The 20,382-nt window shown below is 50.5% G+C and overlaps 1 protein-coding gene across 16 annotated transcripts in view; it reads right to left on the reverse strand.

Moving 5' to 3' along the window:
- PIK3CD (phosphatidylinositol-4,5-bisphosphate 3-kinase catalytic subunit delta) overlaps positions 1 to 20,382 on the reverse strand; it is a 74,191-nt gene that overhangs the window by 9,966 nt on the left and 43,843 nt on the right. For 10 of the 16 annotated variants that reach the window (XM_045381084.3, XM_074021020.1, XM_065534620.2 and 7 more), the window contains 6 exons: positions 7,593 to 7,765; positions 2,318 to 2,546; positions 2,009 to 2,238; positions 1,473 to 1,652; positions 983 to 1,132; positions 469 to 558 (listed from right to left, as the gene is read on the reverse strand). In XM_045381084.3, the coding sequence (XP_045237019.1) occupies positions 469 to 558; positions 983 to 1,132; positions 1,473 to 1,652; positions 2,009 to 2,238; positions 2,318 to 2,546; positions 7,593 to 7,733 (1,020 nt within the window). In that variant the 5' untranslated portion in view covers positions 7,734 to 7,765. Of the gene's footprint in view, positions 1 to 234; positions 286 to 468; positions 559 to 982; positions 1,133 to 1,472; positions 1,653 to 2,008; positions 2,239 to 2,317; positions 2,547 to 7,592; positions 7,766 to 20,382 lie in introns of those variants that run through there. The other 6 variants (XM_065534630.2, XM_074021004.1, XM_074020997.1 and 3 more) reach the window with 3 other exon arrangements.

Consider the following 20,382-nt stretch of genomic DNA (forward strand, 5'->3'; position numbering starts at 1 on the left):
TGATGGAGTGTGTGAAAGTGTGAAGACAACAGGGAGGTGGGCTCGGCCCCCAAGGGGTTGAGGCAGGTGCAGCCCTCACAGGCTGCAGGCACCGTCCTGGTGTCTCCAGGGAGCGCCACAGCCCCCAGCCCAGCTGGACCCAGCCCCTCTTCCATGCCCGGCCCCTCCCCCAGCTCTGCAGTCCCAGATCCCTGGGCTGAACCTGGCCTCACAACCTCCACCAAAGCCAAATACCCAGAACGCTGCTTGGCCCACATTTCTACGAATCGGCCTCCAGGGCCGGCTGGCCCGCCCCCCTTCCCACTTCCTGTTTTCAAGCCGCTCACAGCGCCTCAGGCAGGGATGCTGGGTAATGTGGTCAGGTGGCTTTCATGTGATCCCCCTCCTTCCTCTGCTGCCCCTCCGGGATACAGCCACCTTGTTGGTGCAAAAAAACAGTGTCTCCCCCACCTATCCCAGGAGCCCCACCTTCATCCGCTCGTCGGCGTTCACTTTGCTGCCCTGGATGAGCTCGATGCAGAACGGCTGCTCCAGGGACCACAGGGACACAGAGAAGGGCTGGGGGTCGGGGAGGCAGGGCTGTTAACACGGCTCAAAGAACAGCTTGTCTCCCTGGTCGATGGTGAGGCCCGTGACCACTCGGGGCGGGTGAGAGGGTCACAGGTTTGCGGCCAGGCTTGGGCCTGTCCACAATGCTCTCCTTTACCAGAAAACCTGCCATGCGGGCTTCCCAGGGGGGCCCAACACCCCTGAGCTCTGCAGAGAAGGGCAGCCGGTGAGCCAGGCATGGGGCTGCCCCCCACCCACAGCGGTCCCACAGGCTCCCGGCCCAGGACGCTGGTCAGCTGTGTTGGCTTCCCCAGCTCAAAGCCCCAGCCCTCCATACCAAGGGCCCCTGGACCCATGGCCAGTGGCACCTGGAGTTGAACGCCAGGCGAGAAGAAGGGGTGGCTCGGAGGGGAGGCGGAAGGCGCCATCTCACCTTCTTTGCAGGAATGGGAGGCGGCTTGGCACGTGGTTTCTGGACCTGGGGGGCAGGGTTGCTCTGCTCATCCCGCATGGCGAGGATGGAGGAGGAATGGACCATGGTCAGGTGAGGGGTCAGCCCACTGTGCAGGCAGCTGCAGATGTACTGAGACGGGGCGCAGGGTGAGCGGCCGGTGGGGCGGCCCCAACCACTCCCTGGACACCAGGATTCCCAGGACCCCCCAAGCTGCCCACTGCCTGTCCCAGGCCTTGGGGGAGGGGAGGACTTCCTGCTGGTCTTTCCTGCCCCACCTCCACCTCCCGAAGACGGAGCCCCTCCTTGTGCTCTCAGAGAGGGCCAGCGCTACCAGGGGATGCTCTGGTGGTGACCCAAAGGCCTGGCTCAGCAGGCTCAAGATGCGCCCAAATGTCAGCTCCCCAACTCCCACCCAGGACCCGTCCAGGGCGGCGGGAGCCCAGAGTGCAGCGGGCCTCAGCGGCCTCACCTGGAACTGGCAGAGCGGGTAGCTGCCGTACAGGTACTCATGCCTGCCGTTCACCTGCAGCGTGTAGTCTTCCGGCTGCTCCACCAGCGGCTGCCGGAACACCGTGGCCTTCTTCCGCAGGGCACAGGCCATCAGCGCCAGCGGCACGTCCTTGGTGGACACCTGGAAGGTGAAGCTCTCCTGTGGGGAGGAGGGAGGTGAGTCTGCTGCCCTCGAGGCCCCCGGGGTTCTGGGGCACAGGGCAGGGTTGCCTATTTGCCCCCAAGGACAGGGTCTGGGGAGTTCACGGACGACACTGGGAAATATTTGTTCAAAGAATGAACTGATGCCCAAAGCCCCACACCACTGGGTCATCCTGCCACGTCGAGCTTGCCTGGGGGGACGTTCAGCTGAGCCCCACACATGCACAGACACCTGGCAAACACCATCTGATGCCACTGGGGGAGGGGGGCCTGTGGATGACTGAGGAGTTTCACGGAGGAAGTGCTCCCCATGGACAGAGCAGCCTGGATGCCGCAGGCTACGAACGGGCTCACCTCGCTGCCCTCAAACTTGACGTTGACCAGGAGGGCCCGGTTTGGGAGCCGCAGGGTGCCAGGGCCCCAGGTTCGAGCCGAGGGCTCCAGCTGCAGGGGGAAGCTGTACTGCAACCAGGCCTCCCAGCCCAGCTGCTGCCGGCGGGCGGCCGCCTCCTCGCAGAACTGGCACATCTTGGCACGAAAGTCGTTCACTTCTGGGTCGCACAAGGAGTCAAACTCGTGGAGGCCTGTGGGGCGGGGAGGGCTGGGTCAGCGGGCAGGGCAGGCAGGGCCAGCCCGGCCACACAGCCCACCCGGCAGGGCTACCTTTGCCGATGAGGAGGCTGATCTGCGAGTTGATGAGCTTCTTCACGCGGTCGCCCTCGCGGGCCACCAGGCGCAGGACGGGCAGGAAGGGCTGCACGTCGCACAGACGCCGTTGCTCATCCTCCAGCTCCTGCTGCTCCGCCGTCTGGTTGATGCAGGTGAACACATAGGCCTCGGGGCCACTGAGCATGTGGAAGAGTGGCTCATACTGGGCGCGGTGCCACAGCAGCTGGGGGGACAGTCACTGGTAAGCCCCTCCACCCAAGGCAGCCACTGGGAGGTAGGAGGCTGAGGGTGGATGGAGAGCTGGCCTCCAGCCTCGGGGGTCCAAACCTCCCAGAGGGCAGAGGCAGACCCCAAGATCTGTGCTCTCTGCAGCCCCCCGGGTGCTGATCATGGGTGGACAGGCTTCTCCACTGCTGCCCTTCTGTGGGGGCAGCTGGGAGGTGCTGAGATCTGGGGCTGGCACCACGTCCCACAGGCTTCCCTCCCAGAGCGCAGGACTACCCTAGGTCACTCCAGAGATGGGTGCCATGACCTTCACGCATCCCAGCTAACTATCCTGGGGTTCTTCACCTATTTATTTTATTTTTGAGATGGAGTCCCACTCTGTCCCCCAGGCTGGAGTGCAGTGGCACAATCTTGGCTCACTGCAACCTCTGCTTCCCAGGTTCAAGTGATTCTCTTGCCTCAGCCTCCCGAATAGCTGGGATTATAGGCAGGCACCACCATGCCTGGCTAAATTTTTTGTATTTCTTTTTAGTAGAGATGGGGTTTCACTGTGTTGGCCAGGCTGGTCCCAAACTCCTGACGTCAGGTGATCCACCCGCCTCGGCCTCCCAAAGTGCTGGGATTACGGGTATGAGCCACCGCGCCTGACAACCCTGATTTTTAAATGTTGGTAACGAACTCAAAAATATTTAACACAGCAAGGGGGCCCAAAGAGAATTCTCCATGGAGTGTGTGCCCTGGGGTGACGGGCCTCCAGCTCTCCCAAGCAACAAGCAGTTGAAAGGTGTTCACTGAGTCACAAAGATGAGAAAGGAGGGAAGTTCCCAGTGTTCCTACCAAGGGCAACGGCTAACTATGGTCTGTCAAGCAGTGGGATGGCGCCAAGCTGTGACAGTCTAGGGACCGTCTAGCAGCTCTATGTGCTGGCCTGGAGGGGTCCAAGGTGTGTCATTAAGTGAGGGGAAAACCCCAAGATCTAGAGCAGCAGGTGTGAGTCAAGCCCATTTCCATTAAAACACAAAACAGGCCGGGCGCGGTGGCTCACACCTGTAATCCCAGCACTTTGGGAGGCCGAGACGGGCGGATCACAAAGTCAGAAGATCGAGACCATCCTGGCTAACACGGTGAAACCCCGTCTCTACTAAAAAATACAAAAAAACTAGCTGGGCGAGGTGGCAGGTGCCTGTAGTCCCAGCTACTCGGGGGGCTGAGGCAGGAGAATGACGTAAACCCGGGAGGCGGAGCTTGTAGTGAGCCAGTGAGCTGAGATCCAGCCACTGCACTCTAGCCTGGGCGACAGAGCGAGACTCTGTCTCAAAAAAAAAAAACAAACCAAAAAACACACAAAAACCCTAATAAACATACTGATTAACATAGGCCAGGGGTTAGCAAACCACCCTTTTCCTGGTCAAATCCACCTGCTACCTGGTTAACCCCACAAAGCCACGCCCCTTCATTTACATATCACCCAGGGCTGCTCCTGTCCTGTGGTGGCAGGACTGAATCATCACAACAGATAACAGAGCCAGCCAGCTAAAATATTTACTATCTGGCCCCTGGGGATAAATACAAATAGGAAGAATCGGGACCAAATCGAGATGTATATGCTATGCCTCTGCACTGTTTGCATTTTAATAACCCACAGGCACAGCTCTATAAGTGGAAAAATAAGACTAATTTAAAATGACCTCTAGGTCAGGTGCGGTGGCTCACTCCTGTAATCCCAGCACTTTGGGAGGCTGAGATGGGAGGATCACTTGAGCACAGGAGATCACGGCCAGCCTGGGCAACATAATAAGACTCCATCTCTACAAAAAATAAAAAAATTAGCTGGTTATGGTGGCATGCACCTGTAGTCCCAGCTACTCAGGAGGCTGAGGTGGGGGAATCATTTGAGCCCAGGAGGTTGAGGCTGCCGTGAGCTGTGATCATGCCACTGCACTACAGCCCAGATGACAGAGCAAGACCCTGTCTCAAAAAAAAAAAAAGTATAAAAATAAAAAACTAAAATGATATCTGTAGCTTGGGCAACATGGCAAGGTCCTACTGCTACAAAAATAAATAACTAAATAAAATTAGCCAGGCGTGGTGGTGTATGCCTGTAGTCTCAGCTACTCAGCAGGCTAAGATGGGAAGATCGCTTGAGCCCAGGAGGTCGAGGCTGCAGAGGAGCTAGGATTACACCACTGCATTCCAGCCTGGGCAACAAAGTGAGATCCTTCTCAAGCAAAATAAAATACAATGGTATCTATATAAAGTTAATAACGTGAATAAGATGTTATATCGTGGCCGGGCGCGGTGGCTCAAGCCTGTAATCCCAGCACTTTGGGAGGCCGAGACGGGCGGATCACGAGGTCAGGAGTTCGAGACCATCCTGGCTAACACGGTGAAACCCCGTCTCTACTAAAAAATACAAAAAAAAACTAGCCGAGCGAGGTGGCGGGCGCCTGTAGTCCCGGCTACTCAGGAGGCTGAGGCAGGAGAATGGCGTAAAAAACCCGGGAGGCAGAGCTTGCAGTGAGCTGAGATCCGGCCACTGCACTCCAGCCTGGGCGACACAGTGAGACTCCGTCTCAAAAAAAAAAAAAAAAAAAAAAAAAAAAGATGTTATATCGTTAACTCAGAAAAAAAAGATATGAAAGGTCATAATCAGAACTATCACAAAAAACACTGTACATAGAGGAGAAAACAGGCAATAGCCAAAGTATTCACCGTGGTTGTCTCATATGGCTGGATCAGAGGTAATTTTTTTCCTTTTTCCACTTTTTCTTCTTTTCCTACATTTTATTTTTTATTTGTGTTCGTTTTTGTTTATTTATTTATGTATTTTACAGACGGGGTTTCACTCTGTCACTCAGGCTAGAGTGCAGTGGCGGATCATGGCTCACTGCAGCCTCAAACTCCCAGGCTCAAATGATCCTCCTGCCTCAGCCTCCTGAGTAGCTAGGATTACAGGCACATGCCACCACACAGGCTAATTTTTTTTTTTTTTTTTGAGATATTGTTTTGCTCTTGTTGCCCAGGCTGGAATGCAATGGCCTGATCTCGGTTCACTGCAACCTCCACCTCCCAGGTTCAAGCAATTCTCCTGCCTCAGCCTCCTGAATAGCTGGGATTACAGGCATCCACCACCATGCCTGGCTAATTTTTTGTATTTTTAGTAGATATGGGGATTCACTATGTTGGCCAGGATGGTCTCAAACTCCTGACCTCAGGTGACCTACCCGCCTCCACCTCCCAAAGTGCTGATAAGAGACGTGAGCCACCATGCTTGGCCCTGGCTAATTTTTTTATTTTTTATTTTCTGTAGAGGCAGCGTTTTGCCATGTTGCCCAGGCTGGTCTTGAACTCCTGGGCTCAAGCAATTCTCCTGCCTTAGCCTCCAAAAGTTCTGGGATTACAGGCATGAGCCACTATGCCCAGCCTTTTCCTAAATTGTAATGTGTCCATATTATTCTTCCAATGGAAGGAAAAAGAAACTTAATTTTTAAAGACATCTCCCAGGAAGAGAAGAAGAAAAAACTCTCAAAGATGATCCATTACTTCTTTCATTTGTTTTCCCTGCTCCCAATTATAGCTTTTAAAATTCTGGGATAAGGGCCAGGTACAATGGCTCACGGCTGTAATCCCAGCACTTCGGGAGGCCGAGGCGGGCAGATCACTTGACGTCAGGAGTTTGAGACCAGCCTGGCCAACATAGTGAAATCCCGTTTCTACTAAAAATACAAAAATCAGCTGGGCATGGTGGCACGTGCCTGTAGTCCCAGCTACTTGGGAGGCTGAAGCAGGAAAATCGCTTGAACCCGGGAGGCAGAGGTTGTTTGCAGTGAGCCGAGATCGCACCACCGCACTCCAGCCTGGGCAACAGAGTGAAACCCTGTCTCAAAAAATAAAAATAAAATAAAATTCTGGGATAAGGTCCTGCCCTCCCACAGCCTAACGCTTGATCCCTCAAGTCCCATGCTCAGTAAGGGCACAAGCCCTTTTGGTCACAAGACAATATCCACCAAATATCATCCACATATTTTATCCTTTGACTCAGTAGTCCATCCTGAAGAGTATTCAACAAACCAAAATCTCTTTCCAAAGATGTTGTTTACAATTAGCCTACAGTCCCAGCTACTCGGGAGGCTGAGGCAGGAGAATGGCGTGAACCCAGGAGGCGGAGCTTGCAGTGAACCGAGATCGCGCCACTGCACTCCAGCCTGGGCGACAGAGCAAGACTCCATCTTAAAAAAAAAAAAAAAAAAAAGATGTTGTTTACTATGGCAACAGCTTTAAAGACAAAAGACCTGTAAACCACTTAGGCAGCCTTAGGATGGAGTGTGGTTTCAAATATGATGGCACATTCTAGCCTGGGCAACATGGTGAAACCCCATCTCTACAAAAAATACAAAAAAAAAAAAAAATTAGCTGGGTGTAATGGCACGTGCCTGTAGTCCCAGCTACTCAGGAGGCTGAGGCACGAGAATTGCTTGAGCCTGGGAGGCGGAGGTTGCAGTCAGCTGAGATCATGCCACTGCACTCCAGCCTGGGTGACAGAGCGAGACCATCTCAAAAACAAAAACAAAAACAAAAAACACCATTATTGGCCGGGCGCAGTGGCTCACGCCTGTAATCTCAGCACTTTGGGAGGCCCAGGCGGGAGGATCACCTGAGGTCGGGAGTTTGAGACCAGCCTGACCAACATGGAGAAACCCCGTTTCTACTAAAAATATAAAATTAGCCGGGCATGATGGCGCATGCCTGTAATCCCAGCTACTCAGGAGGCTGAGGTGGAAGAATCGCTTGAACCCAGGAGTTGGAGGTTGCGGTGAGCCGAGATTGCACCATTGCACACCAGCTTGGGCAATAAGAGCGCAACTCCGTCTCAAAAAAAACACACACACACACACAAAAACCCCATTATTTATCTTTTAAAATTCTCATCTGAGGATCCCAAGTCTGAAAAGCAATGCATCTGTCCATCTGTCTGTCCGTCTGTCTGTCTGTCTCTCTCTCTCTCTCTGAGCACCAAGGTCTGAGGACCAGATGGAGGCTGTACCTGCTTGATGGTGCTGAGGTTGGCATTGCGGGACACAGGGAAGTTCAGGTAGACCCCTGTGGGCAGCAGGAAGTCAACCACGACGCTCTGATTCTCCTCCTTGGTCCAGAATTCCATGGGGCAGTCCACCCCAGGGGGCATCCTGCGTTGTTACTTCCCAGATGCCAGTGGTCCTAAAAATGAAGAAATGGCAAAATGAGCTACCTCAGCTGGGCTGGGTGAGGCCTTTGGAAGGGACTCTCTGGAAAACAGTGGGCCTTGGACGGCAGGAAGCTCAGCAGTGAGTTCCCGACCTGCGGGCACAAAAAGCTCGCCTCTCTCAGGGCCTCGTCCTGCCCAGGGTGGCTTGTGGCTCCTACCACTCCGGGCCATGGCCCCAGCTGCCTCTTCTCCCAGGCAGACACGGCATGTCCTCCCCACAGCAGCACTCGCAGCAAACCATCTTTCCTCAGGAACATACACATCCACGAAACCCAGTCATGGCCACCAGCTGGCACAGAAGGGAGACGGCAGGACAGCTGGTCAGGGACCCTGAGACCTGAGAGGCCGAAGGCTGCAGTTCTTAGAAATATATTTTTATTGACTGATTGATTGATTGATAAGCCAGAGTCTTGCTCTGTCACCCAGGCTGTAGTGCAGTGGCACTACCTGGGCTCACTGCAATCTCTGCCTCCTGGTTCCAGAGATTCTCCTGCCTCAGCCTCCCAAGTAGCTGGAATTACAGGCATATGTTACCACATCTGGGTAATTTTTATACTTTCGTAGAGACAAGGTTTCACCATGTCGGCCAGACTGGTCTTGAACTCCTGACTTCAAGTGATCCGCCTACCTCAGCCGCCCAAAGTTCTGGGATCACAGGCGTGAGCCACCATACCCAGCTGTGAAATAATTTTTTTTTTGAAACAGGATCTCAATTTGTTGTGCCAACTGGAGTACGGTGGTGCCATCATAGCTCACTGTAACAGAAATTCCTAGGTTCAAGCGATGTTCCCATCTCACCCTCCCAAGTAGCTGGGCCTACGGGTGCGCACCACTAAACCTGGCTAACTTTTAAATGTTTTGTAGAGACAGTCTCACTATATTGCCCAGGCTGGTCTTGAACTCCTGGGTTCAAGGGATCTTCTCACTCTGACCTTCCAAAGTACTGGGATTATAGGCATAAGCCACCACACCCAGCCTCTTTGAAACTTTCTGACCAGAAACTAAAAGGCTTAAAAATGGCTTTGGTCATCTAATAATTGGTTAAAATATTCCAATCAGGCCGGGTGCAGTGGCTCATGCCTGTAATCGCAGCACTTTGGGAGGCCCAGGCAGGCAGATCACCTAAGGTCATGAGTTCAAGACCAGCCTGACCAATATGATGAAACCCTGTCTCTACTAAAAATATAAAAATTAGCCGGGCATGGTGGTGCATGCCTGTAATCCTAGCTACCCAGGAGGCTGACACAGGAGAATCGCTTGAACCCAGGAGTCGGAGGTTGCAGTGAGCCGAGATCATACCACTGCACTCCAGCCTAGGCAACAAGAGTGAAACTCCGTCTCAAAAAATATATATATTTCATACCAAACCCTCCAGTCATACCCACCCCCAGTAACAAAATGTTACAAACACAAAGGACCTGGTGAACCCCCTCTTCCAGGTCCCCTTCTCCCTTCCCCACCTCTAGCCTACTCCACTGCAGGTTAGCAGTACCTGGAGTCTGATTATCATTTCCATACATGTTTTTCGTTTTGTTTTGTTGAAACAGAGTCTTGCTCTGTAGCCCAGACTGGAGTGCAGTGGCGCAATCTCAGCTCTTGGGCTCAAGTGATTCTCCTGCCTCAGCCTCCCAAGTAGCTAGGATTACAGGCACCTGCCACCACGTCCAACTAATTTTTTTTTTTTTTTTGAGACAGAGTCTCGCTCTGTTGCCCAGGCTGGAGTGCAGTGGTGCAATCTCGGCTCACTGCAAGCTCCGCCTCCCAGGTTCACACCATTCTCCTGCCTCAGCCTCCAAGTAGCTGGGACTACAGGCGCCCGCCACCACGCCTCGCCTGGCTAATGTTTTGTATTTTTAGTAGAGACGGGGTTTCACCGTGTTAGCCAGGATGGTCTCAATCTCCTGACCTCGTGATCCGCCCGCCTTGGCCTCCCAAAGGGCTGGGATTACAGGCGTGAGCCACCGCGCCCGGCCCTAATTTTGGATTTTTAGTAGAGACAGGGTTTCACCATGGTGGCCAGGATGGTCTCAAACTCCTGACATCAAGTGATCCACCTGCCTCGGGCTCCCAAAGTGCTGGGATGACAGGCATGAGCTATTGGGCCCGGCCTCCATGCATGTTTTTATATTTTTATTATACCAACATGTATCCACATCCAATTCCCGGTACTACTGTGTGCTTTAACTCTGCATACGGTCAGGCATGGTGGCTTACACCTGCAGTTCCAGCACTTTGTGAGGCTGACACGAGCAGATGACTTGAGGCCAGGAGTTCGAGACCAGCCTGGCCAACATGGCAAAATCCTGTCTCTACTAAAAATACAAAAATTAGCTGGGTGCGGTGGTCCATGCCTATAATCCCAGCTACTCGGGAGGCTGAGGAATGAGAATTGCTTGAACCCACCCAGGAGGCAGAGGTTGCAGTGAGCAGAGATTGTGCCACTGCACTCCAGCCTGGATGACAGAGTAAGACTCTGTCTCAAACAAACAAAAAGTCTGCATGTGCACACAGTGTCTTCTGCGACCTGCTTTGGTCACTAACTGTGTGTGTGTGTGTGTGTTTTTTTTTTTTTTTTTGAGATGGAGTCTTGCTCTGTTGTCCAGGCTGGAGTGCAGTGGAGGGCTCTCGGCTCACTGCAAGCTCTGCCTCCCAGGTTCACACCATTCTCCTGCCTCAGCTTCCCGAGTAGCTGGGACTACAGGTGCCCGCCACCACACCAGCTAATTTTTGTATTTTTTAGTAGAGACAGGGGTTACATGGTGTTAGCCAGGATGGTCCTAATATCCTGACCTCGTGATCCGCCTGCCTCAGCCTCCCAAAGTGCTGGGATTACAGGAGTGAGCCACTGCACCCGGCCCTTTTTTTTTTTTTTTTTTTTGGAGATGGAGTCTCGCTCTGTCATCCAGGCTGGAGTGCAGTGGCACGGTCTCAGCTCACTGCAAGCTCTGCCTCCAGGGTTCACACCATTCTCCTGCCTCAGTCTCTCGAGTAGCTGGGACTACAGGCACCTGCCACCACACCAGCTAATTTTTTGATATTTTTAGTAGAGATGGGGTTTCACTGTGTTAGCCAGGATGGTCTCGATCTCCTGACCTCATGATCCACCTGCTTTGGCCTCCCAAAGTTCTGGGATTACAGGTGTGAGCCACCACACCCGACCCTCACTGTGCTGTTCTTTAGATTTACCCAGGCAGACACACGTGGCTTTAGTTCATTTGTTTTATCTCTTGCACAATATTTCATTGTGTAAAGAAGCCACAATTAGAAGAGATCATGTCCTTTGCAAGAACATGGATGGAGCTGGAGGCCATTATCCTCAGCCAACTAATGTAGTAACAGAAAACCAAACACCATATGTTCTCACCTATAAGTGGGAGCTAAATGATGAGAACACATGGACACACAGAGGGGAACAGCATACACTGGGGCCTGAGGGTGGAGGGTGGGAGTCGGGAGAGGATCAGGAAGAATAACTCACAGGTACTAGGCTTAATACCTGGGTGATGACATATAATACCTGGGTGATGACAAATCCCCATGCCACAAGTTTACCTATATAACAAACCTGCAAGGTACCCCTGAACTTAAAAGTTACATGAAAAAAAAGGAAAAATGTAACACTCAAGAAACAACAACAACAACAACAACAAAACCCACAATTTATTTACCCTCTCTCTTGTTGATGAAGATGAAGGCTGGTTTCTACTTCTCTTGGTTACTTTTTTTTTTGAGATGGAGTCTTGCTCTGTCGCCCGGGCTGGAGTGCAGTGGCCGGATCTCAGCTCACTGCAAGCTCCGCCTTCCGGGTTTACGCCATTCTCCTGCCTCAGCCTCCCGAGTAGCTGGGACTACAGGTGCCCGCCGCCTCCCCCAACTAGTTTTTTTGTATTTTTTTTTAGTAGAGATGGGGTTTCACCGTGTTAGCCAGGATGGTCTCGATCTCCTGACCTCGTGATCCACCTGTCTCAGCCTCCCAAAGTGCTGGGATTACAGGCTTAAGCCACCGCGCCCAGCCGACTCTTGGTTACTTTTAACGATGCTACCGTGTATGTTCTTGAATACATCGCCCTGTGTTTATCTAAGAGTGCTGAGTGTTGCCCAAGAAAAAGACGACGGGAACCACATATGTAATGTCCAGCTTACCAGAAGCCATTTTAAAAAGAGTGAAAAGGCTGGGCTCAAGGTGGCTCATGCCTGTCATCCCAGTGCTTCGGGAGGCCAAGGTAGGAGGATCACTTAAGGCCAGGAGTTAGAGACTAGCCTGGGCAACATAGTGAGAGTCCATCTCTACAAAAAAAAAATTAAAAATTAGCCAAGCATGGTGGAGTGTGCCTGTAGTCCCAGCTACTTGGAAGCTGAGGTGGAAGGCTCACTTGAGCCTGGGAGTTTGAGATGCTATGATGGCTCACTGCACGCCAGCTTGGCAACACAGCAAGATCGTGTCTCAAAAAAAGAAAAAAAAAAAGGAAAAAGAAAAAGAAATTAAAAAAAAAAAAGAGTGAAAAGGCACAGATAAAATGAAGCTTCATTATGTATTTTATTTAACCCAATATATCCAAAAGATAGTCATTTTAACACATAATCAATAGAGAAAATTACTAACGAGATATTTTGACATTTATTTTGGTATCGAGTCTTTGAAATCTGGTGTGCGTTTTAAATTTGGAGTGTAGTGCAATTTCATTTCTAGATTATCTATCATCAGAAATACTTGATCTGAGTGTAGATTTTATACAATCTACAGGTTCACAGACCCGGGTTGTTTTCTTTTTTTTTTTCCTTTTCTGTTGAGACAGGGTCTCACTCTGTTGCCCAGGCTGGAGTACAGTGGCCCAATCGTAGCTCACTGAACACTCCAACTCCTGGGCTCAAGCGATCCTCCAGCCTCAGCCTCCTGAGTAGGTGGGACTACAAGCTTGCGCCACCATGCCCTGCTAAGTTTTTTTTTTGATACAGGGTCTTGCTGTGTTGCCCAGGTTGGTCTCAAACTCCTGGGCTCAAGTGATCCTCCCACCTCGGCCTCTCTTAAGTGCTGGCATTACAGGTGTGAGCTCCTAGCCAGATCCAGTTTGTTCTAAACACACTTAAGGCTGGGCGCAATGGTTCATGCCTGTAATCCCAGCACTTTGGGAGGCCAAAGCAGGTGGATTGCTTGAGTTTGAGACCAGCCTGAGCAACATGGCAAAACTCTCTCTACCAAAAATAGAAAAAAAAAAAAAATCTAATAAATGAACCATACAGCAATTTTAAATTAAATTAAACGTTTTAAAATTCCATTCCTCACACTACCCACATTTCAAGTCTCAAGAGTCACATGCGGCATCACCTATGATAGGTATAACCACATCATTAACTTTACTAAATATCACCGCATTGTCCCTAAGACGGTGGTGCCTGTCAGCAATCCCAGAACCGTGGTATGGTGATCAATCTCTAGATCTTCGTCAATACTTGGTATTATCAAATTTACTCCTTTTTGCCAATCTGATGCGAATGAAATTATCTCGTTTTAATTTGCATTTCCCTGATTTTCCATAAAACCTTTATTTTCTGCAAATAGCCTACTTACTATAACCTTGGCCCATTTTCCTGTGGGGTTACTTATTTTTTTAATGGTTTGTAGGATTTCTTTATGTATTCTAGATTCCATTCCTTTGTTGACTGAATGAGTGGGAAATATTTTCTAATGAGTCACTTTTTTGCTTTGCTTATGGTGTGTTTTTGGTGAGTAGAAGGTTTTTTGTTGTTGCTGTTTTGTTTTGTTTTGTTTTAGGAGACAGAGTCTCACTCTGTCATCCAGGCTGGAGTGCAGTGGCGCAATCATAGCTCACTGCAGCCTCAACCTCCCGGGCTCAGGTGGTCCTCCCAACCTCAGGCTCCCAAGTAGCTGGGACTACAGGCATGTGCCACTACACCCCTTTTTTTTGTGTGTGTGTGTGTATTTTTAACAGAGACTTTTTAAAAATATATGTTTTTAGTAGGGACTAGTCCCAAACTCAAGTGATCCACTGGCCTCAGTCTCCCAACGTGCTGGCATTACAAGCATGAGCCATCACGCCCAGCCTGGTGAGTAGAAGTTTTTATTGTTGATGCAGTCAAATTATCAATCTTTGTCTTTATGATTTATGATTTTTATTATTTAAGAAAAGACTTCTCTACTTAAAGATCACATTCTCTTGGATTTAAAAGACTTATAAAAATAGTTGAAAAGAAATATTTGGTTTAAGGCAGGTGTTCTTTGGGTGGCAGCACTGACTGGGCCCAGGCCTCACCATCAGCTGGACCCCAGCTGCCCTGAGGAGCGAGAGCTGCACATCTCTAGGCGCTGCCACTGCTGATCACCACTTCCTCTGATTGCAAAACCACATCCTACTTTGGGTTCCTCTTGCTGAGAATGGCCAGACCAAAGTCTTCCTTTGTTTCAAAACTTGGGGGATCGGCTGGGCGTGGTGGCTCACGCCTGTAATCCCAGCACTTTGGGAGGCTGAGGCAGGTGGATCACTTTCAGCTCAGGCGTTGGTGACCAGCCTGTGAAACATGGCAAAACCCTGTCTCTACACAAAATATAAAAATTAGCCGGGCATGGTGGCTCACGCCTGTAGTCCCAGCTACTAGGGAGGCTGAGGCTGGAGGATTGCTTGAGCCAGGGAAGTGGAGGCTGCAGTTAGCTGAGATCTTGCCACTGCACTCCAGCCTGGGCAAGAGTGAACCCGTGTCTCAAAAACAAAACGAAACAAAAAAACGACTTGGGAGAGAGTCAGGAATCCTGGAGAATCCACTTACGATATGAAATGGGCTTTGACCATGCTTGGAAAGTCAGGGGCAGCTTTGGCCACTCAGTCTGGTGAGGCCCAAGATGAACACATGAGGCATGAGCTCCCAGGGACTCCAACCCTCAGCCTGGGTTCCAGGAAAATACACCCCTCACTCTCCTGCCTCTTAGCACTCTGGAAATGAAGTCTTCAACTACACCTTACCTAAATGGGATATAGGGAAACACTTTCACAGAAAACCTCATTCCTAATAGAGAAAGTCTCAGACTGCTCTGTACAGGACATCAAATGCCAGGTCCTGTCACCACTGAGACAGGACAGGAGAAAGTAGAAGTGCCTTCCCTCTGTCTGGGCCAAGAACCTCTCTCTAGCACAGTGGCCAACCAGCCCTGACTCTTCCCTGAATGAAGCCCAGAACCATAGCTCTCCCGTATATATGGGACAGAGATGCCAGTGAGTACAGGGACTTCGGAAATGTCCCAAGAATGCAAACCAGAACAACCACTTTGGAAAACCGTTTGGCAGTATCTACTAAAGTTGAACATGCCTATGCCCTAGGACCCAGCAATTCCGCTCCTAAGTATACACTCCAGAGAAATGCAAATACATGTATATTTATCAAAAGATACAGGCAAGAGTGTCTATGGCATCACTATTCATGATGGCTCCGAAGTGGAAACTTCCCAAATGCACATCAACAGAATGGGGAATGGCAAAATAATGTGTGGCACTCTCTCTGAGCAGAATGTTATATAGCAATGAGAATGAACAGTCTACAAGTCCACACAACAGTACCAATGACTCTCACACACATAAAGCTGGGCAAAAGAAGCTGCCCAAAAAAAAAATAGGTGCTCATGATTCCAGCTGTACAAAGAAACAAACAGAGGCAGAATTAATAAATCTATGGTGGCAAAAGAAGAAATAGGGGTTACCCCAGGTTTGGGGGAGAGTGACTAGAAGGGTGCATGGGAGGCTCCTGGGTGCTGGTAACTTTATGTTTTTGTTTTTTTTAAATCTGGGAGCTGGGGACTTTTCAAAAACTCAACACACTCAGTCCAAGTGGTTCTGATAAGCTGATTTCACTCCTAGCTACCTGGATAGCCTGAGACTCAGACACAGCCAATCAGGGGCCTGAGTTTGCCCGGGCCATGGGGATTGGCTTGGAGGTGGGAATGAGACTTAGGCCTAGCCAATCACTGCATGTTATCTCCCTGACTATAGGGTTCCATATGACTATCAAGTCAGTCCAATGGGTTTTGACATCTAGGCTTCTCTGGGACTACTTCTTGGGGTAGCAGAAATGACGGACTGTCTACCTAGAGCTGCTAGCAACTGTTTGCTGTCTTTAGGGGCAGAACCTGAGAAGAGACCAACACAGAGGAAAGGGGGGCTAAAGCAGACAGTACAAGCCTGGGTCCTGAGGACGAACTTTGATTCCCTGGATCCAGCCATGCCTGAAGCTAGAGTGTATCCCTGGACTCTTTAGTCTCACCAGCCAATAAACCCCCTCTGCCTTTTTTCTTTTTTAACTTACAGCAGTTTGAGCTGAGTTTTCGGCCGCTTACAGCTAAAAACATCTATTTTCATTACTGCAGCTGCACTTCCATTTTTAGAAACTTCTAGTGTTCAAAAAGTTCTTTCCCTGACCGGGCACGGTGGCTCATGCCTGTAATCCCAGCACTTTGAGAGGCCGAGGCAGGTGGATCACTTGAAGTCAGGAGTTCGTGACCAGCCTGATCAACATGGTGAAATCCTGTCTGTACTAAAAATATAAAAATTAGCCGGGCATGGTGGCATATACCTGTAATCCCAGCTACTCGGGAGGCTGAGGCCTCGCTTGAACCTGGGAGGCAGAGTTTTTGCAGTGGGACGAGATGGCACCACTGCACTCCAGCCTGGACAGCAAGAGCGAAACTCTGTCTCCAAAAAAAAAAAAAAAAAAAAAAAAAAAGAAGGAAAGAAAAGTTCTTTCCTTGGAAGTGGACCTGCCTAAGAGTCAAACTCGGATCGATCTCTGTGCTGCCACCTAGAGGCACACAGACGAGTCACAGGACCACTGGATGGCGGCCCCATCAGGCCCTAAGGCGTCTCTTCAGCCCAGGCATTCCCCAAACCACTCACTGTTCTCTCCGTGATACAGTTTTTAGACCCTTTTGCCACAGTGTGATACTCCAAGCTAACAAGATGTTCCAGGGCAGCACTTTGGGAGGCCAAGGCGGGTAGATCACCTGAGGTCAGGAGTTCGAGTCCAGCCTGGCCAACATGGTGAAACCCCATCTCTACTAAAAATACAAAAATTAGCCAGGCGTGGTGGCTCTCGCCTGTAATCCCAGCTACTTGGGAGGCTGAGGCAGGAGAACCACTTGAACCCAGGAGGCAGAAGTCGCAGTGAGCTAAGATCACACCACTGCACTTCAGCCTGGACAACAGAGCGATACTCCATCTCCAAAAAAAAACCCCCAAAAAACAAAAACAAGATGCTACAGACAGGGCCTGGCAGGTCGAGCTGTAGAAGAATGTTCTGGGCACCGAGCTCCTATTTGCTTAGCCTAAAAGTATTTCAAGCTCCCTCACTCTCACCCCAAGGCAGATTTTTGGTGGCCACATCACTGAACTCATTGGCTGCCAGCCCTCCAGGGATTTTTCACAGTAAGTCAGGTTCTCCCTGCCTGTACAGGAACATGAATTTCCTGATCTAAATGAAGGAATTCACAATTATCCTTGGTAATTTCATCTTGTGAACATAATTGGCTCTCATATCTTATTGGATTTTTTTTTTGTTTTTTTGTTTTTTTTTTAAGACAGAGTCTTGCTCTGTTACCCAGGCTGGAGTGCAGTGGCGCGATCTCTGCTGGCTGCAACCCCCACCTCCCAGGTTCAAGCGATTCTCCTGCCTCAGCCTCCTGAGTAGCTGGGATTACAGGGGCCTGCCACTACGCCTGGCTAAGTTTTTGTATTTTTAGTAGAGACAGTTTTTTGCCACATTAGCCAGGCTGGTCCTGAACCCCTGACCTCAGGTGATCTGCCCGCCTTGACCTCCCAAAGTGCCAGGATTACAGGCGTGAGCTTTCTTGTTAGCTTTGATTTGATGTTTTGTCTCTGTCACTCAGTCTGAGGTAGATTCATTTATCCCACCAGTATCTATAGAGCCTGATTAAAGTGCCAGAAATTACCCGAGGTGCTGGGGATCTCGTGGGAAAGGGACTCAAGTCTTCCAGAACTGGCCACTACAGCTGGAGCAGGGGGTGGTGGGTGTGGAGGGGAGGGTGTGGCACGAGCAAGTCGAAGAGTTCAACTGGGCTGGGTTTTGCAGAGCCTTCAGAACAAGGACTGGCACCTACGGCAGCCCGGGAGGATTTTAGGTGAGGGAGTGTGGGATGTGATTTTCATCCACAACTATGCTGCTGGCTGCGGTGTGGAAGGACTGCGGAGAAGCAGGGACGAAGAGGAGTGGGGGGCAGGGGAAGAAACAGGTGCCACCAATGACAGTGGCTTGACCCAGAAGGAGACGCCACTGGAGAGCAACAGAATCCAGACATACTTAGATCAGAGGGACCCCTGGGGGACGGTGCAGGAGGAAGTGAGGACGACAGCCAGGTTTGGGCTTGGGAGATGGGAGTGGTGGTGGGAATTTACTGAGACGTGGAAGGAAGAGATTTCTGGTGGGATAAGAAAGCCGGAGCCGCATTTTAGACCAGATGAATCTCAGCTGCTTAATGAACATCCACGTAAAGACTGCCAGGGGCAAACTCCCCAGTCGGAGGGCTGGGGACAGATCTGTGGAGTCAGCAGGCTACAGTCAGATGTGGAGCAGGGGGGCAGGTGAGATGGCCTAGACACAGAGAGGGAAGCTGCGGTAGCATCATCCAATGATGGACTGTGACCAATCCCTCTTGACTCATCCAGAATCCTGAGGCATGACTTCTGTGTCCACATCTAAGTCATTCATCAAATATCCAAGGAAACAGGATAAGAACACAATTCCTTGCACCTTCCCACCTCCTGGCCAGCATGATCCACAGAAACAGCTGCGCAAAGTGGAGCCCTCCTGCACGCGGGGTTCTCTCCAGGACACCATGCCACCCTGACAATCTGTCCTGAAATGTTCCCCTTGGTCCTCTTTCTGGAGCCCAAGGTTGAAGAACGGGTTCCCAGCTGTGAACATCTGAGGGATCTGACCTCAGCTACTTGGGAGGCTGAGCCACGAGAATCACTTGAACTGGGGAGGGGGAGGTTGCAATGAGCCAAAATCACGCCACTGCACTCCAGCCTGGGCAACAGAGTGAGACTCTGTCTCAAAAATAAATAAATAAATATTTTAAAATTAAATAAGTTAAAAAGAAAACAAATAGATAAACAAGATGTTTCAGGTAGTAAAAGCACTGGAATATAATAAAAAGGGGCTTGCAGGGAGCGCTTCCTTTGGATGGCGGGTCAGGGAAGGGTCCTCAGGTGAGATCGTTCTGAAGTTGAGGCTCAAGTGAGAGAAGGATCCAGCAAAGAGCCACGAAATAGGGTTCCGGGCAGTGGGGACAGAAAGTCCAAAGGCCTGAGCTGGGTGTGGTGGCTCACGCCTATAATCCCAGCACTTTGGGAGGCCGAGGCAGGCAAATCCCTTGAGGCCAGGAGTTCAAGACCAGCCTGGCCCATAAGGTGAAACCCTGTCTCTATTAAAAAACAAAAAAGTAGCCAGGCATGGTAGCACACACCTGTAATCCCAGCTACTTGGGAGGCTGAGGCAGGAGAATCCTTGAGCCTCAGAGGCGGAGGTTGCAGTGAGCCAAGATTGCACCATTGCACTCCAGCCTGGGCAACAAGAGTGAGACTCCGTCTCAAAAAAAAAAAGTACAACAAAGGCCCTGAGGCAGGAGGCAGGTGCCTGAAGTCAAGGGCCTGAAGTGGGGTGACTGGGAGAGACAGTGAGTCTGACCCTGCAGGGCCCTGTAGCCATGGTGAGGAGTCCAGGTTTGGTTATCACTGCAAGGAGAATTCATTGGAGGGTTTTAAGCAGAGGACTGAGGCGGCCTGATTTTATGCTTTACAAAGATGGCTTTGGCTGCTGTGGGAAAATGGAAGGGAGCGAGGCCAGAATAGAAGCAGGAAAGCAATGAGGAGATGTGTGCAGGACCCAGGCAAGAGCTGGCAGGGCTGGGTTGATGAGGGGACGTGCTGGGCTCACATGCCCCAAAATGCCCAAACTCATCCCAGCAGCCTACTCTTTTTTTGGCATGGGACACAGAGAGGGTCTCGTTCTATCACCCTGGCTGGAGTACAGTGTTACCATCATAGCTCACTGTAGCCTTGACCTCCCCCAAGCTCAAGAGATCCTCCCGCCTCAGCCTCCCAAGTAGCTGGGAATACAGACACAAATCACTGTGCAGAGCTTTATTTATTTATTTATTTTGTAGGGGCAGGGCCTCCCTATGTTGCCCAGGCTGGTCTCAAATTCCTGGGCTTTAGTGATCCTCCTGCGTCGGCCTCTGAAAGTGTTAGGATCACGAGCATGAGCCTGGCCTCCAAAACAAATATTTCTGACCTCTACTGCTGCCATCAGAAAAAAATAAGCCAACTACCCTGAAAAAAAAAATGTTATTCCCACCATCTCATCATCATCCTAGTTCACGGCCCACCAGGGAAGCCACAGGCCTGCACCCAGGTGGAGGCCTCAGATACTACACGTCAAAATCAAGAGAAAGAAACATCCACGGTCTCAGACCTGGTAACTTTGGGAATTCGGGGATTATCCTAAAGAAGCAATTCAAAAGTCAAAAAAGCTCTATACACAAAGATATTCATTGTGGTATTATTTGTGA

The sequence above is a fragment of the Macaca fascicularis genome, chromosome 1 (genome assembly GCF_037993035.2).
Source record: "Macaca fascicularis isolate 582-1 chromosome 1, T2T-MFA8v1.1".
Classification (NCBI taxonomy): domain Eukaryota; kingdom Metazoa; phylum Chordata; class Mammalia; order Primates; family Cercopithecidae; genus Macaca; species Macaca fascicularis.